Source organism: Psammomys obesus, unplaced genomic scaffold, assembly GCF_907164565.1.
Source record: "Psammomys obesus unplaced genomic scaffold, mPsaObe1.curated_primary_1811, whole genome shotgun sequence".
NCBI lineage: Eukaryota > Metazoa > Chordata > Mammalia > Rodentia > Muridae > Psammomys > Psammomys obesus.
This window is the reverse complement of record NW_026596234.1, coordinates 189,805-209,888: the sequence shown is the minus strand read 5'-3', so window position 1 is coordinate 209,888 and position 20,084 is coordinate 189,805. Positions and strand designations below refer to the sequence as shown.

The 20,084-nt window shown below is 47.3% G+C and overlaps 2 protein-coding genes across 9 annotated transcripts; one reads left to right on the top strand and one right to left on the bottom strand.

The window, feature by feature from the left end:
- The first annotated feature begins 8,700 nt into the window (after positions 1–8,700).
- On the top strand, positions 8,701–15,394 carry Oprl1 (opioid related nociceptin receptor 1). 8 transcript variants are annotated; one of them, XM_055596019.1, is made up of 5 exons: positions 8,701–8,887; positions 9,199–9,351; positions 9,839–10,099; positions 12,465–12,820; positions 12,902–15,394. In XM_055596019.1, exons 3-5 carry the CDS (start codon positions 9,876–9,878, stop codon positions 13,423–13,425), a joined length of 1,104 nt encoding a protein of 367 aa, XP_055451994.1. In that variant the 5' UTR covers positions 8,701–8,887; positions 9,199–9,351; positions 9,839–9,875; the 3' UTR covers positions 13,426–15,394. The 8 variants fall into 8 exon arrangements, 7 of the variants coding, with proteins under 7 accessions (XP_055451994.1, XP_055451995.1, XP_055451993.1 ...); XM_055596020.1 differs by lacking the exon at positions 8,701–8,887 and adding an exon at positions 8,962–8,994; XR_008718876.1 differs by lacking the exon at positions 8,701–8,887 and having other exon boundaries at positions 9,028–9,351; positions 12,902–14,871; positions 14,916–15,394.
- A 2,963-nt stretch (positions 15,395–18,357) lies between these two features.
- On the bottom strand, positions 18,358–19,264 carry Npbwr2 (neuropeptides B and W receptor 2). Its single transcript, XM_055595913.1, is given in 6 exon segments — positions 18,358–18,470; positions 18,473–18,669; positions 18,671–18,815; positions 18,818–19,026; positions 19,028–19,170; positions 19,172–19,264. Coding segments are annotated over 6 exon segments (900 nt in total).
- Between the last annotated feature and the right edge of the window lie 820 nt (positions 19,265–20,084).

Sequence of the window (20,084 nt, the reverse complement as noted above, 5' to 3'; positions counted from 1 at the left end):
AGAAAGAAAGAAAGAAAGAAAGAAAGAAAGAAAGAAAGAAAGAAAGAAAGAAAGAAAGAAGGAAGGAAGGAAAGAAAAAGAAAGAATCTGGACAGAAGAGATGTCTGAGAGTTCCAGTACATAAATTTCTCTTGTGAGGAATTGAGTTTGGTTCCCAGCACCTAGGCTGAGTGGTTTACAACTGTCTGTAACTCCAGTTCTAGGGAAACCTGAAGCCTCTGGCTTTGAGACCACCTGTACTCGTGTATACTCACCTATACCCAGACATATAATTAAAATTAAACCTTAAAACAAATCCTATATGTGGGGTTGGAGATATGGTTCAGTGGTTAAGAACACCAGCTGCTCTTCCAGAAGACTTAGGTTTGGTTCCTAGCATCTACATGGCAGCTCACACGTGTCTATAACTCCAGTTCCAGGGAATCCAATGCTCTCTTCTGGTCTCTGCGGGCACCAGGCACACAGGGTACACAGACAAATACCCAAACATTAAAAAAAAAAAAAGCCACATTTGGAAAAGCTCCTTTCCTTTTGGAAGCCCATACCCACATTAAGGAATATTTTCTTTCTCTGCCCCTCTTCTTAAATTTTGAAGTATATTCTAGTTTTTAAATTTTATGCTTTCCTTTCACTTCTCCCTCTGTCTCAGTCAGTCAGTCAGTCAGTCAGTCAGTCAGTCAGTCAGTCTGTCTGTGTGCCTTCCTGCCTGCCCCCTCCGTGTGTGTGTGTGTGTGTGTGTGTGTGTGTGTGTGTGTGTGTGTGCGCGCCACATGTATTTGGGTGCCCTTGGAGGCCAGAAGAGGGTGTTGGAACCCCTGGAGCTGGACGTACAGTCACATCTAAGCTGCTTGCCATGGGTGCTGGGCACCCAACCCAGGCCATGCAAAGGCAGCAAATGCTCTTAATCCCTGAGGCATCTCCTCAGCCCCTTTCTCTTTCTCTTTGGGCAGCTTTTCTCTCTCTCTTAACCATCGTGTTTATACTTATGTTAATGTCATCTTTATTATCCTGGGTAGCCCTAAAATGTTTTTCCAGTGTCAAAGCCAATGTTGCTGGTTTGGATTTTGTTGAGATCCCTAAAGTCTAGGGAAACTCCCAGGCTGCCAAAGCTGAGAATATGGAGCTCCCCACCACTGTGATTTTGGGAGCTCATGCTGAAATTCATCTTGAAGTATTGTTGATAGACTATCACTAGACTATCAGTGACTGGTCTGTCCTGGGTGGTTTGTACGTTGCTTTGGATTTTTTAGTTTCTGTTTTTTTTTTTTTTTTTTTTTTTTTTTAGCCAGAGACACACTTAAGTATCACTGATAGGAATTTCCTAGGGTCATCTCTAACTCACTTTTGGTTCAGGTGGAACAGTACGTGGCTTTTCCAGAGGACCTCATCGTAAGGGCTGATTCTCTAGGTGCCCTAAGACACTTTCTTGCCTAAAAGAGAGCAGCCTGAGACACAGCGGGAGAACTAGTCCCTCAAAGCAGCGCATTATAGGTCCAAAGCATATTAGCAATGGCTGCTTCTGCACTTTCTCTCAGCCTAAAAGAATATATGTGCACAATTTAATTTCAGTAATTTGTCGTCTTCGTTAGGGTTACTACTACTGTGATGAGACACCATGACCAAGGCATCTTATAAAAGAAATCAATTAATTGGGAGCTTGCTTATAATTTCAGAGGATTAGGGCGTGATCGTCCTGGCAGAGAGCATGGTGGAAGGCAAGAATGGCGCTGGAATGTGGCTAAGAGCGCACATGTAGTCTGCAAGTTGCAGGCAGAGAGAGAGCAAGACTGGGTCTGGTATAGACTTTTGAAACCTCCATCCCCGGGGACACTCCTCCTCCAACTAGGCTACACCTTCCAATCCTAAATAGTTCAGCAACAGGGAACTAGACATTGGAATATATGAGCCTATATACATTCATTCTCATCCAAACCACCACATTCATCATGTTGTTTAATCAGCTCTCTAACATGTCCCTAACCCTAACCCTAACCCTAACCCTAGAATGGCTTCTAACAAGACTACAAATACCTGGGTATCTTGCAGGATATTTGATCCCACTGTGAACCCCGAGATCGTGAACTGTAAAATCCTGTTTTTTGTTTGGTTGAGCCCTAACAAGCACCTTTAATCCAAGAGCTTTCTGTTTGTTGTAAATAGGTAGTTATGGTGTGGTTCAGCCAGCCCTAGCACATACCTTTAATCCAAGAGCTTTCTGTACACAGGATTTAATAAAGTTAATCTTAGGTCAAGAGGCAGAGCAAGGAACCAGTTGACAGGGATTAAAGAGTTGACAAGGACATTGAGTTGAGGAGTGAGACAGAATGGAGAAGAAGCTTTTAGCTCAAGCTCTGGCTTTAGCGTAGCCTTCAGCTCCTTAGCTCCCTGGCTTTTTGGGCTTTGAACTAACAAGCCTTTGGCCTTGGGTTTTTTTGGCCTTTTGTTCTGGGCTGTCAGTTGAGCTAGTGAGCCTTGTGTGTGTGTGTGTGTGTGTGTGTGTTTCATCCAGACCTGAGCTGAAAAAGAAGGTCATCTGGTTGCTTTCTCTGCCTCTCAAAGCTAGTAGGTTTTCAGCCCAGCATCTGGCTCCTGAGTTTTTTTGTAAAACAGAATGGTTGGGATTTTCATTCTTTTATAACAAGGGTAGGTTATATCAGTCCTGACTTTGCCGTTAATCTTAAAGAAGTGATGTATGCAAATCTTTTTTAGTTTCTTTCCTGTCAAGACACACATAAATCTGTTCCTCAAGAAAGTGATTAAAGGTAGACATTCTCTCAGCTTGTAGGGACCAGTGGGGACCAGGAGTAAACATGTTTGTCTATTTTTAAAGCATCTACTGTTTCAGAGCTATGCTGTCTGTTGGGACCATGAGCCATAGCTGCTTTGGGAACAGAAAGAGCCCTGAAATATTAAAAATGCTTTTTGCTCCCTTTCTTTCCTTTTTGTCTTTTCTGCTTATGATATTGTGTCATATCATGAATCATATAATATCTTCTTACTATTATTTTGTTTTGTTTGTTTTGTTTTTTTTAGACAAAGTTTCTCTATATTGTAGCTCTGGTTGTCCTGGAACAGAATAGGCTACGTAAACCAGGCTGGCCTCCAATTCGGAGATCCATTTGCTTCCGCCTCCCGATTTGCTAGGACTAAAGGTATGCAGCACTACCACTCAGCTGACTTCTACAGCTTTTAAGGTTAAAATAGGTGACTTTAGACTCTGCATTTTCATTTCATGAGAGGTTAAAAACCCAACGTCTGTATGTGTCTGTGTCTTTAAACTACACTGAATAGGATTGACATTGGACAGATAGTTGATGTCTTACTCAGGGATCTATAGTCTTTTATTTCCTTCCTTTTTTTCCCTTTTCTTTTAATACACAAACAAGGATGGGGAATATAATTTAGCTTTAGTATAAACTAAAAGAATAAAAGGCTTTTGCCTAAAGTCACATTGAGGAAGATCTTTCCATCTTATCATTAGTAAAGGCAACTCCCTACTCTGCTATCTAGCTCTAAAACAGGAATTAGATATTACCTAAGTATATATGACTAGTTTTATGTTTTGGCTTCATGCTTTTACTGGGTGTCTGTTTGAGCCTTAAGCCTTATCAACAATGACATTAGGCTGGATGGTGGTGGTGCACACCTTCAATCCCTCCACTCGGAGGCAGAGGCAGGTGAATCTCTGTAAATTTGAGGACAGCCTGGTCTACAGAGTGAGTTCCAGGACAGCCAGAGCTGTTACACAGAGAAACTCTGTCTCCAAAAACCAAACAACCAAACAAAAAAATCACATTAGACTCTTTGTCTTTAACATGTAACAATTAAGTTATGCTGTCTTTAAAATGTTTATTTTCTGTCTTGTTCTAAGAAGAGTCGTACCATCAAAAATACAGATTTGGTATTAGTAAGTGTTTAGTGCTATGGAAAAAAATCAAATTGGCTGTCTAAGTTCAAACTGATGAATAATAAATCATCTCTGTCGGTCTGTCTATTTTTGGTTCTTCGAGACAGGGCTTCTCTATGTAGTCCTGGCTATTCTGGAACTTGATCTGTAGACCAGGCTGGCCTTGCACTCAGAAATCTGCCTACCTCGGCCTCCCGAGTGCTGGTCAAGGTGCAGCCTCAGTATCCTTGAAGGGGTCATGGAGAGAGGCCGAGACTCGGTACCATGGAGCAAGGTTAAGTCCCTGAAAAGAACTCAGGAGAGGCTGTTTGTGAGGGTAGAGCCTAGTGAAGACCCCAGCAGTTTGGAGATGCCAGCACTATGGGGCAGCCACACGGACAGCAGCAGGTGTGAGCGAGCCTGAGCCTGTGAGACAAGCCAAGCTGTGCACTGTGGATGGCAGAGTCAGAGAACTGCCACTGCTCCGCTCTTGGGAACTTTGAGAATTATGAGTAGGTTCTAGACATCAAGTATTGAGCTCTCTATACTGTTGGACCTTGGTTTTGCTCTGATTTTTGTTGGGAGCACGAAGGTCCTTTCATCCACAAACCAGGAACGTGGGTTGTCTTTTCAAAGGAAAGGACATAAAATCTGTTTTTCCACCCAGAAGGCTGGGAATTGGAAGTGATTAGTAGACTGGTGATCTGTGTTATCTGTTGGGTCAGGTCGTATCAAGCTCCCACAACCAGGACAATAGGTGGCTAGTAGTCTAAATGACCCTTACAACTATCTATATAGCCAGGGCCTCTCCCAAGCTTCCACAGTCAGGATTTTAGGTGGCTAATAGTCCAAATGATCTCTACACTACCAGTATGACTCAGACCACACCAGATCCTTCCCTGGCCCTTAAGCTAATACAGGTAGCTTATCTCTAGAACTCATCTTCTTGGAAGAAATCACATGTCCTGTGAATTGAGTTATGGTGAAATTATGCCTCCTTGTGCACTGAAGCATGTGTTACACCAGGAAACTTTCCCCCAAATTGTACTGTGTTTAAATATGCTGTCAATAAACTGCCTGGCGTTAGACTCCCAGAGTTTGATCCAGTTTGTCTAAGTCAGGTTGAACCAAGTTTTTATTTTCATCTTTTCCTAGATCGTTTCTCTGGCTGTAGGGACTCCACACAGATTTTATTGTGATTGTGCCCCTATTCTTCTCTCTTGAGGTAAGCAAATATGTGCCTGAACTGGGTTTGGTGGCACATGCCTTTAATCCCAGAGCATGGGAGGCAGAGGCAAGTGGATCTCTATGAATTTGAGGCCAGCCTGGACTACATAGCAAGTTTCAGGGACAGCTGTGGCTACACCATTGTTGCAGGATATTTAATCCCATTGTGAACCCCAAAATTGTGAGATGTAAAACCCTGTTTATTGTTTGGTTTGGTTGATCCCTAAAACATACCTTTAATCCAAGAACTTTAGGTTTATTGTAAACAGGTGATGATTGTGTGTTTCACCCAGCCCTAGCTGGTTAGTGGGGAGAAGGGGCCCAGATACCTTTACTTCCCCCTGCTATTTAGGGTCAAGAGGTTCTTTATTCCAAGAGCTCTCTGTGTATCAGATCTAATAACGTTAGATCCAAGATCTCTCTGTATAATGGATCTAATAAAGTTAACCCTAGGTCAAGAGGCAAAGCAAGAAACCAGATGACAAGGATTAAAGAGTAGGAGGGACTTTGAGTTGAGGGGTATTTAAGATAGGGTGGAGAAGAAAAAGTTTTAGCTCAAGCTCTGGCTTTAGCTTAGGCTTCAGCTCCTCAGCTCCCTAGCTTTTTGGGTTTTGAACCAGCAAGACTTCGGCTTTGGGTTTTTGGCTTTTTCTTCCTAGGCTGTCAGTTGTACTAGTGAGCCTTTTGTTTTTTTTTTTTTTTAATTCAGACTTGAACTGAGAAGGAAGGTCAGCTGGTTGCTTTCTCTGCCTCTCTGAGCTAGTAGATTTTCACCCAGCATCTGGCTCCTGAGTCTTTTTTGATAAAATAGAACAATTGGGATTTTCATCATTGTTTATAACAACACCCAGTCTTGCTCTGGACCTTCTGATACCCATGTGCAGCCTCTGGTGGCTTCAGCAGTGAACTGCGAAAATGAGTCATGCTGTTCGCGTTGCCTGAATCCTCAGTAATACTCTCACATATTTTGCCCCTTGCTGACCCTTTTGTCTCACTTATGTTCTATATTGCCCTGTTTCTTCCCCTCTGGAAAGCCCACTTGTTCTTGCCGAGTTCCTGTTTGGGATCAAGATGCCTAAGTTATTTCTTAGTGCCTATTTTGGCCACCTCATCTGTCAGATGACCAAGTTATTTTTCTACCTGAGACAGTATGTGTATAGTGGACTCTGAGCCATATTCTGTTGGTACACACAGACATATGTTGAAACCAGAACTCAGTCTTACCTAGCAGCATTGTAGCTGAGTCATAGTTGAGGCCATGAAGCTGAGCCAAGGACTCCTGGGACTGAGGACAGTGGTAGGAAAGGTTTCTTAGAATAGGCAGGAGTGTATGTAGCTGGTTTGGGTGTGGGATCCATGCAGCGGGACAAAACAAAGAACACAGAAGTCAACCAAAGGCCATGAGAGTGCTCCTTTTAAAAACTCCACTCTATTTGGGGTGTTTAGGGCTCTACCTCCCTTCTCCAACCCTCCAACCTTAAGTAGGAGAAAGAAAAGGTGAGTGGGGAGGAGGGGCCCAGATCCCTTTATTTCTCCCTATTTAGGGTCAAGAGGTTCTTTTAGGACTCTATGCCAATCTCTGTTAGCTGTAGCTTGTTGTGGATATAAACATGTTTTTTTTTTTTTTTTTTTTTTGATGCCAGATGTGGGATATGGGACTGATTCTGATCTGAGAAAGAACCATGCTGCTCCTGCTTTTCCCTTGCTGCTCCTGGTTGCTGTTGTGAGACAAGAAGATGGAGATCTCCTGAAACAAGGATTGGACTGGCTCCAGGGAACCCAATGACCCTGACCAATAGAAAGCAGCCAAGAAAAAGAATTGCTCCCCCTCTCCCACTAACCCTTTCTCTCTTTTACCTGGTGTTGGAAGGGTTTGGAGTGGAGTAGGAAGAAAAAGACAAAAGAAATGTAAATAAAAGAGTTTTTTAGAAAGTACACCAACAGCATCTAGCACTATCTTCCACGCTGCTGCGCCCCAAAACATTTCTCTCCTCCAAACCGACACACTGTCTCTGGTCTCTCCAAACTGCTACCTACCATACATCAACACTGAACATCACACCTTCTCTTTCTAGGCTTCCATATTTACACTCTCAGAGTCCTAGACCACATCCCTCTCCATGCTGCATGTGGAGGGCCGTTACCAGCTGGCAAAAGCCACACTCCTCACGAGATAGTTAACAGGTGTGTACAAACTATAGCCCAACTAAAATCCCACACTTGGGGATTAAAACAAAAGCACATTTACATAACATACAAAGAAACCAAAACTTCTGTTACAAGGAAGGGACATTCTATGTCTCTGTTCTGCCTACATTTAATGTTTACAGCTTCCTCTTTTCAAATCTGGAGCCTGGACTGGAAGGCAGGTAAAGACTTTGGAAAAGGGACTCTGTATGGGGTGCAGAGACAGCTTGGTTGAGAACTCTGGGGTTGTTTGGAAAAGAGGCTTCAGGAGTCTGAGCCTGTCTGAGTTCCTACCTCCTCAGACTTTTAAGATCAGGGGGGCAGCTTTGCCTGGGATGGGAGGGAAGAAGGAAGGGAGAGAGACAGAGAGTGCATATCTATGCCCTTGTATAGCTAGAGGCCTTGATCTGTGCCTGCCTGTTCCCACATTAGTTCACATCTCTTTGTATCTTTCTCTTTGTGCCTGCATGCACTTTGTGGGTTTGTATATGTGATTCTTGTGTGCATCTCTGAACACGTATCGCCTGTGTCTCTGTGTCTATACTGTGCCTGTCTGGGCATCTCTCTGTGCGTTCTGTTTATTTGCAGGAATGTGTCCTCGTGTGTCTCCTTGAGTGTCTATGTGTCTCCGAGAATCAGCTTCAGAGACAAGTCCTTGGAGACAACTTGGGATGCTGAGTCCTGGGGCAGCTGTCTGCTCTGGCCTTTTCTGGTTGGACAGGTATCCTAGCAACACTTCTGTGAGTTGCCTAGCAACCAGGTCCTCATCCTTGGAGAAAGAGCAGGGTCTGGCTGTATGTGGGAGGTCTGGCTCTCATTCAGTCCAGACAGGAAAAACAAGCCTAAGATTTGATGATGGGTAGAGACTCAGCATGGGGTCCCTGGCCTACATGACCTTGACTTAAGGCTTTTATCTCACTGGACTGTGACCTCTGTGCTGGCAAAGAAGGTCCTTAGGAGTTTGCTCTCTCTGTGTATGCTAAGATCCATTTTGGGGACTCAGTTGTGGTGTGGCTCCAAATGACCAGTGGACCTGGCTTCCTCTTATCCCTGCCATAATGATGAGCAGCTTCAGACTTCAGAGGCATGATGCTTTCATTTGTGTGAGGATAACATGGGTGGCAATGGCCATGTGTAGTGGGGATTCAGGAGCTCAATTTTGTCTCGGACTTGGTGTACATTAGGTATAAGCAGCACACAGATTCAGGGCAGTACTGCGTGGGTCCTCAGTCCAGAGAGTCTCTTGCTTATTTGCAACAAGACTTTTACCTGGAGAATTAGTTGGGTCAGAATATTGCTGACTATTGCCGTGGTGCTCTGTCCCACTGGACACCTGGCAGAGGACGGCTCTGGGCAGGAAAGCTAGCAAAATCTGGTCTGGGCTAGGCTGTATAAAACAGCATTCACCAGGGGTGGTGGCACACACCTTTAATCTGGGAGGCAGAGGCTGATGGATTTCTGAGTTCCAGGACATCCAGGGCTACACAGAGAAACTCTGTCTCGAACCCCGCCCCCCCCCCACACACAAAAAAAATATCTTCAAACAAAACAACATTTGCATGTGTTGGAGCCTCACATCTGCCTCTGGTGAGCATTTCTCAGTGTACATCTCTGCGTGTGTTCTTGTGTCTAAGGCTCCGTGTGTCTGAATTCCTGTTCATGTCTCCATTTCTGTGTTTATGGATTTCCCCATTGTATGTCCCAGCTCCTGAGTGTGTCTGACTTGGGTGGGTCCATGGTGTGGGTCCTAGAGGTTCTGGTCTGGTGATCTTTTCCTTGGCTCCCCTCTCCAACCTGCACTACCCCCTCCCTCAGCCACAGCCTTCTGCCCCTCCTCCCCTTCTGGCTGCCGCATTGGCTGCTGCGTCTGTCTAGTCAATATCTTATCTTCCGAGCAGGAGCTAGGAGCCTTTCGCAGCCCGAGCAGACCCCATGCTGGAGTGAAAAGCATTGCTCAGTCCATTGTGCTCCTGCCTGCCTGCCTGCTTTTCTGCTGAGCGTTAGGGTCTGTTTTGGTCCAGGTTCTGAAGAGGTTGTGTGTGCTGTTGGAGGTAAGAAGGGCTCTGGTGAGGGCTACTGCTGCTGCTGGCAGAGCTGGGGGTGGGGGAGCACCGAGAGGAAGCTATGTGAAATGCCTGAGCACTAGGCATTTCTGGGTAAACTCCTCGTTTTTCCGTGCCCCAGTGTGCCTTCGGATGTTTTGGGCATTTCTGTATTCAGGTGGCTGTGGGACCCTGAGTCTCTGTGGGTGGACATTTGTGCTTGTGTAGCCATCCATGTAGCTTCTTTCTGAGTCTGTAATCCTAATATGAGGTAACCGTGTGGGTAAATGTGCTCCTTTGCTTCTGTGTGTGTCGTCATGTGCCCATCTGTGCGCCTTTGTCTGTGTCTGTGTATCTGTGTGTCTGTGTGTGTGCCTAATGTTTGTGGGTGCCCATGGAGATGTTCGTGTGCCTGTTAGTCTAGTTGTGCTGTATTCTAAGGCCTCAGGGGACTGTGTCTAGCACTGTGGTTACTTATTTCTGTGCCCTGTTCCAGGAACTGTACTGAGTGGCTTTTCAGGGTGAGAGCGAGCATGGAGTCCCTCTTTCCTGCCCCATTCTGGGAGGTCTTGTATGGCAGCCACTTTCAAGGCAACCTGTCCCTCCTAAATGAGACTGTACCCCACCACCTGCTGCTCAATGCTAGCCACAGCGCCTTCCTGCCCCTTGGACTCAAAGTCACCATCGTGGGGCTCTACTTGGCTGTGTGCATCGGGGGGCTCCTGGGGAACTGCCTCGTCATGTATGTCATCCTCAGGTAGGCTGGGCCCCACCAATCTGTGGAGGGAGAACCTGAGGCAGGAGGCTGTTCTGGATGAATCTGAGCAAGGATGGATTTTCTGCTTGCTCCATCAAATTTCTTTCCTCTCTGTTTAGCGGGCAGGATCAAGCTTGATGTTCAACTCCTGTTCTGCCCCCATTTGTCCCAGACTAGGTGTCACCATCTGGAGGCTTGGAGCTACAGATAAGTCCATGCCATGCTGTTTGTGTGAATGACCTCATGGGTACACAGGATACTAGGATTTCTCAAAGAGAGGCAGAAGGGCTGGTGCTTGTTCTTTGGCTCTTGGGATCCCTGTTCATGGTGAGCCCAAACTCTACTGGTACTCAGAAATGGAAAACTTTGGAGGACAAAAATAGAGGTAGGGTCAACAGTGAGGAGGACACTGATGGGGGCAGTATGACGTACAGTTTGGTGGACAAGGAAGCCGCACAAGGAGTGTTCAGTGGATAAATGTGTTGTGGCAATGATGGTCTCTGCTTTTTTTCCAGCTGGGAGGGCATTGAGGGGGACTGGAGACAGCAGGTGAGGACTTGAATGCCAGACTGGGGACACTGAATTCTTTGGGCATTGGGAAGACATGGGAGGTACTTGAAGGGTAATAATTAGAGCAAGGTTCTTCACTGATAAAAAATATTTTCTCTTTCAAAAAAAAAATGGCTTTGAAGAAAGAGGTCATGGTCCCCCTTGATAGTATCAGGGTAAGAGTGGTATTGGTAGAGGAAGGGCAGGGCAGGGCTGTGTCCATACTCTGCCTCATCACCATCCTCTTAGTAGTTCAGAGCAATTATTTTTTACATTTACTAAATGGGAAATGTGGATTACAAAGCTGTATATGGGTGCATGTGCGCCCATGTGATACGTGATTAGACAGTGCAGGAGGAAAAGCCTTCCCAGTGTTGACTTTCAGCAGAGGACCCTTGTGGGAAACTATTCTACGACCCATGTGCCTCTTGTTAGAGGATGTGTCTTTGGCAAGAAGTGCACCAACCTGGGGCGGTTTGTGAGCCTTGCCTATCCTTCAGCACTTCCCTCCTGCATTTTTTTTTCCTTTGCATTTGAGACATTAAAACTCAGAGCCACTTACTGCATTAGAGCAGACGAGAAAAGCCATCCCATCCTCTAACATCCCCAGAGAGCTATTCTCAGGAACTGCTGTGGGCACACTGGCTCAGGAGGCAGCACACAGAATATTTGAGTTGGGTGTACGCCAAGAGTCCAAAAACCCTAGTCTGAGCCCCACTCTGCATGTTAGTAATTTTAAGATCTTATGAAAGATACTTAGTCCTCCGAGCCTCAGCTCTCTTCTCCAGAGAGTAGGGATCAAGATGGCATTTTTTGTAAACCTCAAAATGAGGTAAAATCTATATGAAGAGCTTGGCTCAGATATCTACCATTGACATTGTTGTTTATTGCAATTGAGGTCTCTGGGTTTAATTTCTAAGAAACAGAACTTAATCCCAGATTCCCTGCTAGCAACAAAACTGACACGGACTACTGTTATTTCTAGTGGTACAACTATCATACCACCATAACCACTATAACCACCACCACCATCACCATCACCGTTACAATCACCCTTCCCTACCACTATCATAAACGTTAGTTCATTCCACTAATACTTATTACTTATAATGTTCCTAGCATGGTTCTAGGTATTTTGGATACAATCAAAGGAAATTAGGACATCTCCTGCTCTTGTCCTCATTTCCTGTTTTTTTTTGTTTTTTTTTTTTTTTTTAGAATTAAAAAATACTGCATTTATTATGTGCATGTATGTGTCTGTGTGAACATATAGGTCAGATGAGGGAGATGGCTTTCTCCTACCACTGTGTTGGTTTCTCCTTCTACCACATGTGTCCTAGAGATGGAATTAAGGTCATCAGAATTGGTAATAAGCGCCCTTCCTGGCTGAGCCACCTGGTTGTCCCACCATTTTCTGTTTTCATTGCTAGATGCCATGTGCACTTGGAAGACCTTTGATGAGCTTTACAGGCAGTGACCCCCTGAACAACCTCAGAGAGGGGTCTTAAGAGAGACTCGGGAGAGAAGACAGCATCTTCCTCTCTTGATTTGTTTCACAAAGCTCGCAGCTCAGGTTAGAGGCGTACTCAAGTACTCTCTCATGCCTCCAACTTTTCCAGAGTAGTCCTGTCTGAGGGTTGAAACCTTTTTGTAGATGTGGACCTTGGATGTAGTGCAGGATCTGCCATTTAACAAGCATCCTTGGAGATACTGGGGTTGGGAGAGCCAAAGATGATGACCCTCATGGTGGCCCCTTTGCTGCCAAGTCTAGCCAAAGTGGCCAAATGGAGCCTTTTTCTCTCCCTGTCCTCTACAGGCACACCAAGATGAAGACAGCTACCAACATTTACATATTTAATCTGGCGCTGGCCGATACCCTGGTCTTGCTGACACTGCCCTTCCAGGGCACCGATATCCTACTGGGCTTCTGGCCATTTGGAAATGCGCTGTGCAAAACGGTCATAGCCATTGACTATTACAACATGTTTACCAGCACTTTCACCCTCACGGCCATGAGTGTAGACCGCTACGTGGCCATCTGCCACCCCATCCGTGCCCTTGATGTTCGGACATCCAGCAAAGCCCAGGCTGTCAACGTGGCCATATGGGCCCTGGCCTCAGTGGTTGGTGTTCCTGTTGCCATCATGGGCTCGGCACAAGTGGAGGATGAAGGTCAGTGGGTGGTCCTCCTCCCTGACCAGTTAGTTCCCCATGGTTCTTGGTGGCATCTCTGACCCCATTTCTCTCCTGCAGAGATCGAGTGCCTGGTGGAGATCCCTGCCCCTCAGGACTATTGGGGCCCTGTATTTGCCATCTGCATCTTCCTTTTTTCCTTCATCATCCCTGTGCTGATCATCTCTGTCTGCTACAGCCTCATGATCCGACGGCTCCGTGGTGTCCGTCTGCTTTCAGGCTCCCGAGAGAAGGACCGGAACCTGCGGCGTATCACGCGGCTGGTGCTGGTGGTGGTGGCCGTGTTTGTGGGCTGCTGGACACCCGTGCAGGTCTTTGTGTTGGTCCAAGGACTGGGTGTTCAGCCAGGTAGTGAGACTGCAGTAGCCATCCTGCGCTTCTGCACAGCGCTGGGCTATGTCAACAGCTGTCTCAACCCCATTCTTTACGCTTTCCTGGATGAAAACTTCAAGGCCTGCTTTAGGAAGTTCTGCTGCGCTTCATCCCTGCATCGGGAGATGCAGGTTTCTGATCGAGTGCGCAGCATCGCCAAGGATGTGGGCTTTGCCTGCAAGACCTCTGAGACAGTACCACGGCCGGCATGACTAGGCGTGGACCTGCCCATGGTGCCTGTCAGCCCACAGAGCCCATCTACACCCAACACGGAACTCACACAGGTCACTGCTCTCTAGGTTGACCCTGAACCTTGAGCATCTGGGGCCTTGAATGGCTCAGGATGCTCAGTCCTAGAGGAAGACCTTATAACACCATGGGACAGGTCAAAGCGTCAAGGTGGCCTCCTCGGCCTCTGCTATAGTAAGCTCCCTCCTTGGTATAGGACCAGAGAGGACCAAAGGACACGGCATGGAAACATCCATAGCACAGTGGACATGCCTGGTGAGCCCATGTAGGTACTCATGCTTTGCTTGACTTTTCTCTGGCCTCTCCCTGCTCTCCGGGTTCTAGGTGGGCTCAACCTGAGGTATGGTTCTGATCACATGGTCACATGTTGTCTGCCGTTGCCCTCAGCCCTTCAGTATCTCCACAGGACAGCTGGACAGACTTGGTGTTACCCAGCAGTACAGTGGGCAGCGTTTTTCTTTTTAAGTAGGACTCGCTTCTAAGCCTGGAGTCACCTTGGAGCATCTTCTGGTTCTGACTCCACTGATGCAGCCAGATTACCTGAGGTGGGTGGGCGTCGGTGGGTTCTTGGATGGCCGTTTTCTGAAGATTCTTTCCGCGCTGTACCAGGAAGTCTGTGAAGGGGAACTTCATACTTTACTTGGACTGCCACTGCCTGCTCTAACTGACTGTGGCTCAAAGCTGGGCCACCTTCTCAGCAACAGGCCAACAAGGGGTTGGCCTCCCCGAGGTTTTTTTTTCCCCCCCTCCAAAACCACTGTGAACTCTTACACTACAGATTGCTTCCCAAGCTCTGCTCCCAGGTGTGTGAGAGGTAATCAGGAGAGAGCCATGTGGCCTCTGTAGGGTGATCACAACATGGAGGCACCATGTGCTGGTCTTGTCTGCTTAGCAAGGGCAGGGCAAGGCAGAGCAGGAGTATATGTTCTCTCCGCATTCTCCGAAACCTTCCTAAGCTCTTCAGCAGCCTCTCTTTTAACTTGACATTGGAGATCGGCAGCTGTACAGCTAGAAGTGAACTTGAAGCCTGGGGATGGTGGCAGTCAGGATGTGTTCTGTTCTATACCCACTGTGACCACTTGTTTCACTTACAGGTCTTAGGACAAATTTGAGCTTGCTGCCAAATTGGAGGCTGGTATCAAATGAAATGCTGGTAGGAGCGCTGAAGCCTAAAATGGTTCATTTTGAGTCAATCTGCAAGGACCATCAGGGTTTGGGGACATTGGAAGAAGAGTCTGTACCTTGGAGACCTATTTGGTGGTTCAGAGAATAAGAGGCTTTATAAATACTTTCTGTGGGCAAGATACCAAAGTACCAGCAATCTTGGATAGATTGTGGTCTTACACTGAGGCATTGGTCAGGTGGTTTCATATAATGCAGGGCCTGATGCCGGACCTGGGCTGGTTCCTGTCTCAGAGAGACCTGGCCTTAACAATCTTTCCGGGAAGGCCAGGTCTCTTTCTGTGACACTTGGGTGGGAACCATTAGCTATAGCGTATTGCTCTGGTCAAAAACTTTGTGAATTTGTATATCTTTATGTATTTAAGCATGCAACAAGTATCATTTCCTGCATGTAGCTAGCCCTGAGCCTGCCTCTTGAGTAATGAAGGAGTGCTGTAATAAACACTTGCCTACTGTCTGGTGCTGTCTGTAGAATAAGTGCTTCTGACTCCAGCTACAAAAGGGTAACTTCCTGGGAATTGACGTGCATTGGGAGGGGCCATAGGATCAGGCTGACGATTTTTAAACCTGGTCTGCCCTTGGCAGAGTTTTTGTTTATTTGTTTGTTTTTCTGAGACAGGGTTTCTCTATGTAGCCTTGGCTGTCCTGAACTCGCTTTGTAGACCAGGCTGGCCTCAAACTCACAGAGATCTGCCTGCCTGTTTCCTGAGTACTGGGATTAAAGGAATGCACCACCACCACCAGTTGGCAAGGAGCCTCTTGATTCATGGGAGGGAAAATAGGTCCTGGGTTGTGGAAGCTGCTGCCTTTCCTTCTTCTAAAACAATGACTATTTTTTCTCCCCACTCTCAGGGGCAGTGGGTAGATGACTTTCTTCCTGGCCTGTAGCCTTTATTTATTTATTTTTTTACCTCAATTATGTAGACCCTCACTTCTTGAGCAGATGTAAAAGGAGTTATAGTGAAAATGGAGCAGACGACCCTCCTCTGGTGGCAAAGCAACCCTATGCTATGGAAAGCTACCTCTTGGCCCCTGTCTGTGTAAGCCCAGTTTGGCTCAGGTTGACACTTGGGCAGATAAAGGGGCTTTGAAGAGGATCCTATGTGTCAAAGGTACAGTACAGGGCTGGTGAGCCAGTGCTTGGTCTTATGCAAGTTTTAATGACAGACACTGTCAGTTTGGGCTTTTTCAGTCCAGCAGTTTATAAGCAACAGGCGTGAATTTCTCTCAGGCTCGAAAGACGTGGTCCATGAAGATGTGGTAGATTAGATTCTGTGAGATTGTATTCTCACTGCATCCTCACTTTACAGAAAGATGACTTCAGAGCTGCGCATGTTCCATTAGTAGTAATGATGAGGTTGTGGGGCTCCAACCTCATGACCCATTCACATAACAAAGTCCCCTCCTAACACCATCACAGTGGGGGATAGGACTTCAAAATGTGAATTTGTGTGTGTGTGTGTGTGTGTTTATAGGCACATAAATAATTCTCAATAAAACATTGGTTTCAAATAGAAATTCAGCATCAAGGGAAAATTTCCCTCCTTGATGAAGTTATAGTCCTCAGGAGATTGCATGCTCCTGATAGGTGGGGTTCTGGGCTGCTGACCCTGGCCAGTGTCTTCAAGAAGGTTGCCTATCAGGGTAGGGGCCTCTCTGGCCCTCCGAATTATGTACCTTCTCCATTCCTCCCCGTTCTGTCCAACACAGTCTCTCTCACTCCTGTTTCTGTTTACCACTGGGCTTGATCAAGTCCAGTTTCTTTGAATCTGACTCTCCTACTCTGTGCAAAGGGAACTGTGCACACTTCCTCTTGGGGGTTATGTGGAAGGCTGGATGTATAGGACCAGATAGGCCCCAAGGGTCTTTTCACTTCAGAAAAGAAAGGTTCGTCAGCTGCTTTGGACCCTTTCCACGAGAGGGCACTGTGGCCCCGATGTAGGCCTAACCAAGGTCTCCAACCAGCTGTGAGAAAAAAACAGGGAGATTTAGGTGCTAATGGTGGGGTTGGCATCAGGAGCTAGAGTGTGGGGATTTGGTGGAGAAGTCCCTTCCCAGACTCCCAAGTTCATAGAGATGAACAAAGCTAGTTCCGACAGGGTCCTGGTGAGAAGCACCCTTGGTCTTGATGTAGCCCTAGGTGGTGAAGGGGGAAGGAGGCTGTTCCCTCTGCTGTGTTGAGGGTAGGGACAAAAGTCTGTATAACCACCGCTTACTAAATGCCGCTAGAACATTGAAGGGGACAAGAGTTCGGAACCTTGAGAGAAAATTTGTCTGGTACCTCCTCTGCTGTGGTCAGCTCTAGCAAGAGCCAGCTGAGAGGCTCTACCCCAGGGTGCCTGGCTCTTTCACAGCCGTGCCTACTCAGCAATGTGTTCCTCTCTTGATCTTCGCACCCACTCATCCGCTCACCGTTTCTCCTTCACACATTTAGCACCCCATCACCCAGTATGCCTGGTTTTGCCACTCCTTGCAGTACTGGAAAGTGAAATGTTCTGATGCATCTATTCAGAAGAGGCTCTTGTCTGGAAGGAGTTCTTTTACCCGGCAGCAGTGTGCGCTAATTAGGCTTCGCTGAAGTAGGACTGTATGGTGAAGAGACAAGCCCAGGCACAGCGTGATCTCAGCGGGTGGGGGTTTAAAAAGTGCCCACAGCCCTCAGTGTAGGCTGTCCTCCGCCAGTCCTCTCCAATACTCGGCATGTATCAGGGCTGAGAGTGCATTCTGAGACTAGGTACCACAAGGTGCTGGCCCACTTTTCCTCTTTACTCTCACATCCCCTGGTTCCTTGATGAGAGAATACTCCAGAAGCTCGCAGACCATCCATGTCTCGCCAGCAGCCACGGGAGCAGGGCTTCTTGAAAGAGGCCTCAGCCATGCCTAGCCTCCAAAGGACCTAGACCTCACCAGTGTTCTGTCTGAAGTCCTGTGCGAGGCTGAGCCAGGACTTGAACAAGCCACTACCCAGTTTTGGATCCTCAGAAGCTACACACCTCTTATCTCTCAGCATCTAAGTTTTTGTTGCACAGCAATACTCAGGGGAGATATCAGAGAACGGCATTGAAGGACTGGCTGGAGGTATGGACAGCGAAGTTAACCAGTACTGTCTGGCTTAGATGAAGGTCTAAGCGCTGTGGCAAGCTCAAGTACTTGGTGGACAGGAGGATGGCACATGTGTTGAGGCTGTCAGGGAGTCCTGGGTCAGAACAATATTTGGCTTTACTGCTGAGGTGTCTGTGCTTTTTATTTATTTTATTTTTATTTATTTTAGTTTTTCGAGACAGGGTTTCTCTGTGTAGCCTTGGCTGTCCTGGACTTGCTTTACAGTCCAGGCTGGCCTCAAACTCACAGAAATCTCCCTGCCTCTGCCTCCCTGAGTGCTGGGATTAGAGGCATGTGCCAGCACACCAAACTTTACCTGTGCTTTTGTAACCTCTCAGTTCTACAAAGGTTCCTCTTCCATGGCACATAAAGTACTAGCCAGGGGTCATCTTTCTGTCCATCCTCTGTGGGTGACCAGACTTAGGGTGCTTACTACCAGGACCAAATTGCCTGCTACTGTCTCTCAAGGATGCTTAGGAGGCAGATGTACCAAAAGTGATGTCATGGTTGTTTGTACATGTCTGTGTAGAGAACACAGGGATAAGTAAGAAGAGGCAGGATGTCCCCTGGCTTGGTCAACTGCTTTTGGATGTGGCGAATGGCAAGGATGCTCAGGCCTCCTGACATGGGACTATGGTACAGAAATTCTTGCAGGATTTGTCATCTAGAAAGGCATACAAGAAAGGATGGAGGCATGAGTTGGCATAGCTGAGGCTGCTGATGCATAGGAGATGCCAATGACCAGGAATATGTGGGTCACGTCTGTGGTCAGGGCCACCACAGAGGCCAGGTGAAAGGGCATCCAGCAGAGAAGGCACACAGCCAACACAGTGAGGACCAGGGCAGTTGCCCTTCTCCTGGCTTTGCCCAGAACATTGGTGCCAGATTGGAGCCTCATGGTAAAAAGTCTGCGCAGCAGGTCCACAGGCAGGCACTGCAAAGCCGAGGACCAATGTATACATGTGGCTAGCCTGGAACCTCGGGAAGCTTAGACCACAACTGGGTGCCTGTAACTCACTGCTGTAGATATGAGCAAAGGAAAAGAAGGGCAGAACCATGATGGTGATACCCAGACACAAAGGCTGGCAGCTTTTGCCCCTCTCTGGGTGTGCCTAGACAATCAGACAGATTGCACAGTGGCCAGTAGCCCTAAGTAACGGTCCACACTCATCACAGCCAGGAAGTAGGTGCTGGAGAAGGTGTTGTAGTGGTCAATGGTCAGTACCAGCTTGCAAAATGGCTCCCAAAATGGCCAGTGCTGTAGCAACTACTCAGTGATATGGGAGCACCAGCACAAAGAGCCCATCAGAAATAGCTAGGTTCAGGACAAATACAGCAGTTATCGTTTTCATCTTTGGTGGCCTCAGGATCATGAAAATGACAGCCAAGTTACCAGTTAGGCCCATAGCACAGATCATGGAGTACCATAGTTGGCAGGAACATGTGGAGCATTGTGGCTCCATCCAGTGGCTCCACTATGGGCTGTGTGTTATTGTCCTTGGACAAGTTTGTGCTCATGGTAGTGGGGAAGTGGTAGATTCTGGACACTCAGCAACCTGCAGCAGGGTAGGGCCCCCTGAGTTGGATTCTGTGAAAGAAACAGTCAGAAATGCTATAGTAGTGGCCACCTCAAGTTCTCTGAGGCTCTCCAATTCACCCTCATCCTAGGCCCACAGAAATCCTGGTGGGGCACAGCGTTCTCCTCAGCTTCCTGGATGTAGCCCCATTTCCAAGTCCTGCTCATATTAGATCCACTGCACACTCTCTTGGGAGGCAGTGAGTTGGGGTGTCCCAGAACAACCCCACCTGCCATCCCCAATAGACAATAAGCAGAAGCAAGGCTGTTGCCTATTTGTAGATGCACCTTTTAGGTGCTTCTCTGGCTGCGTTGGATCTAAAGGTCCCTCCCTTCAGGAGTCAGGTCCTCACTCTCCATAGTTCTATGTAAATATGTAAATCTCTGCTTTCCTAAGTATTCCCTTGACCTGTCCTCTGTCCAGTGCCTTACAGCTGTTAGATGAGGCCTCCCTCGGTCTCGGTGTGTGGCAGCAGTGAGGTGGAGGGGGAGGTGTAAGCCGTCTCTTCCAGCAGAAGTTTCAGTCAGTCTTGGTCAGCCTGGGAGGGTGGTTTCCAAGACCCACTTGTGTGTGTGGTCTGTTGGTTTCCCAACCCAGGCCTGGTTACTGCAAGAACGAGCAGGGAGAGGAGTGGGGAAAACTGGAGGAGGCAGGTTTGATTAAAGCTACTGGAAGCACTGTCTCCCCCACCCCTTCCAGTGCTGAACCACTGTGCCTGCTGTTGGTGGCCTGGAATGCCAACCCATGCTCCCAGTGCCCGC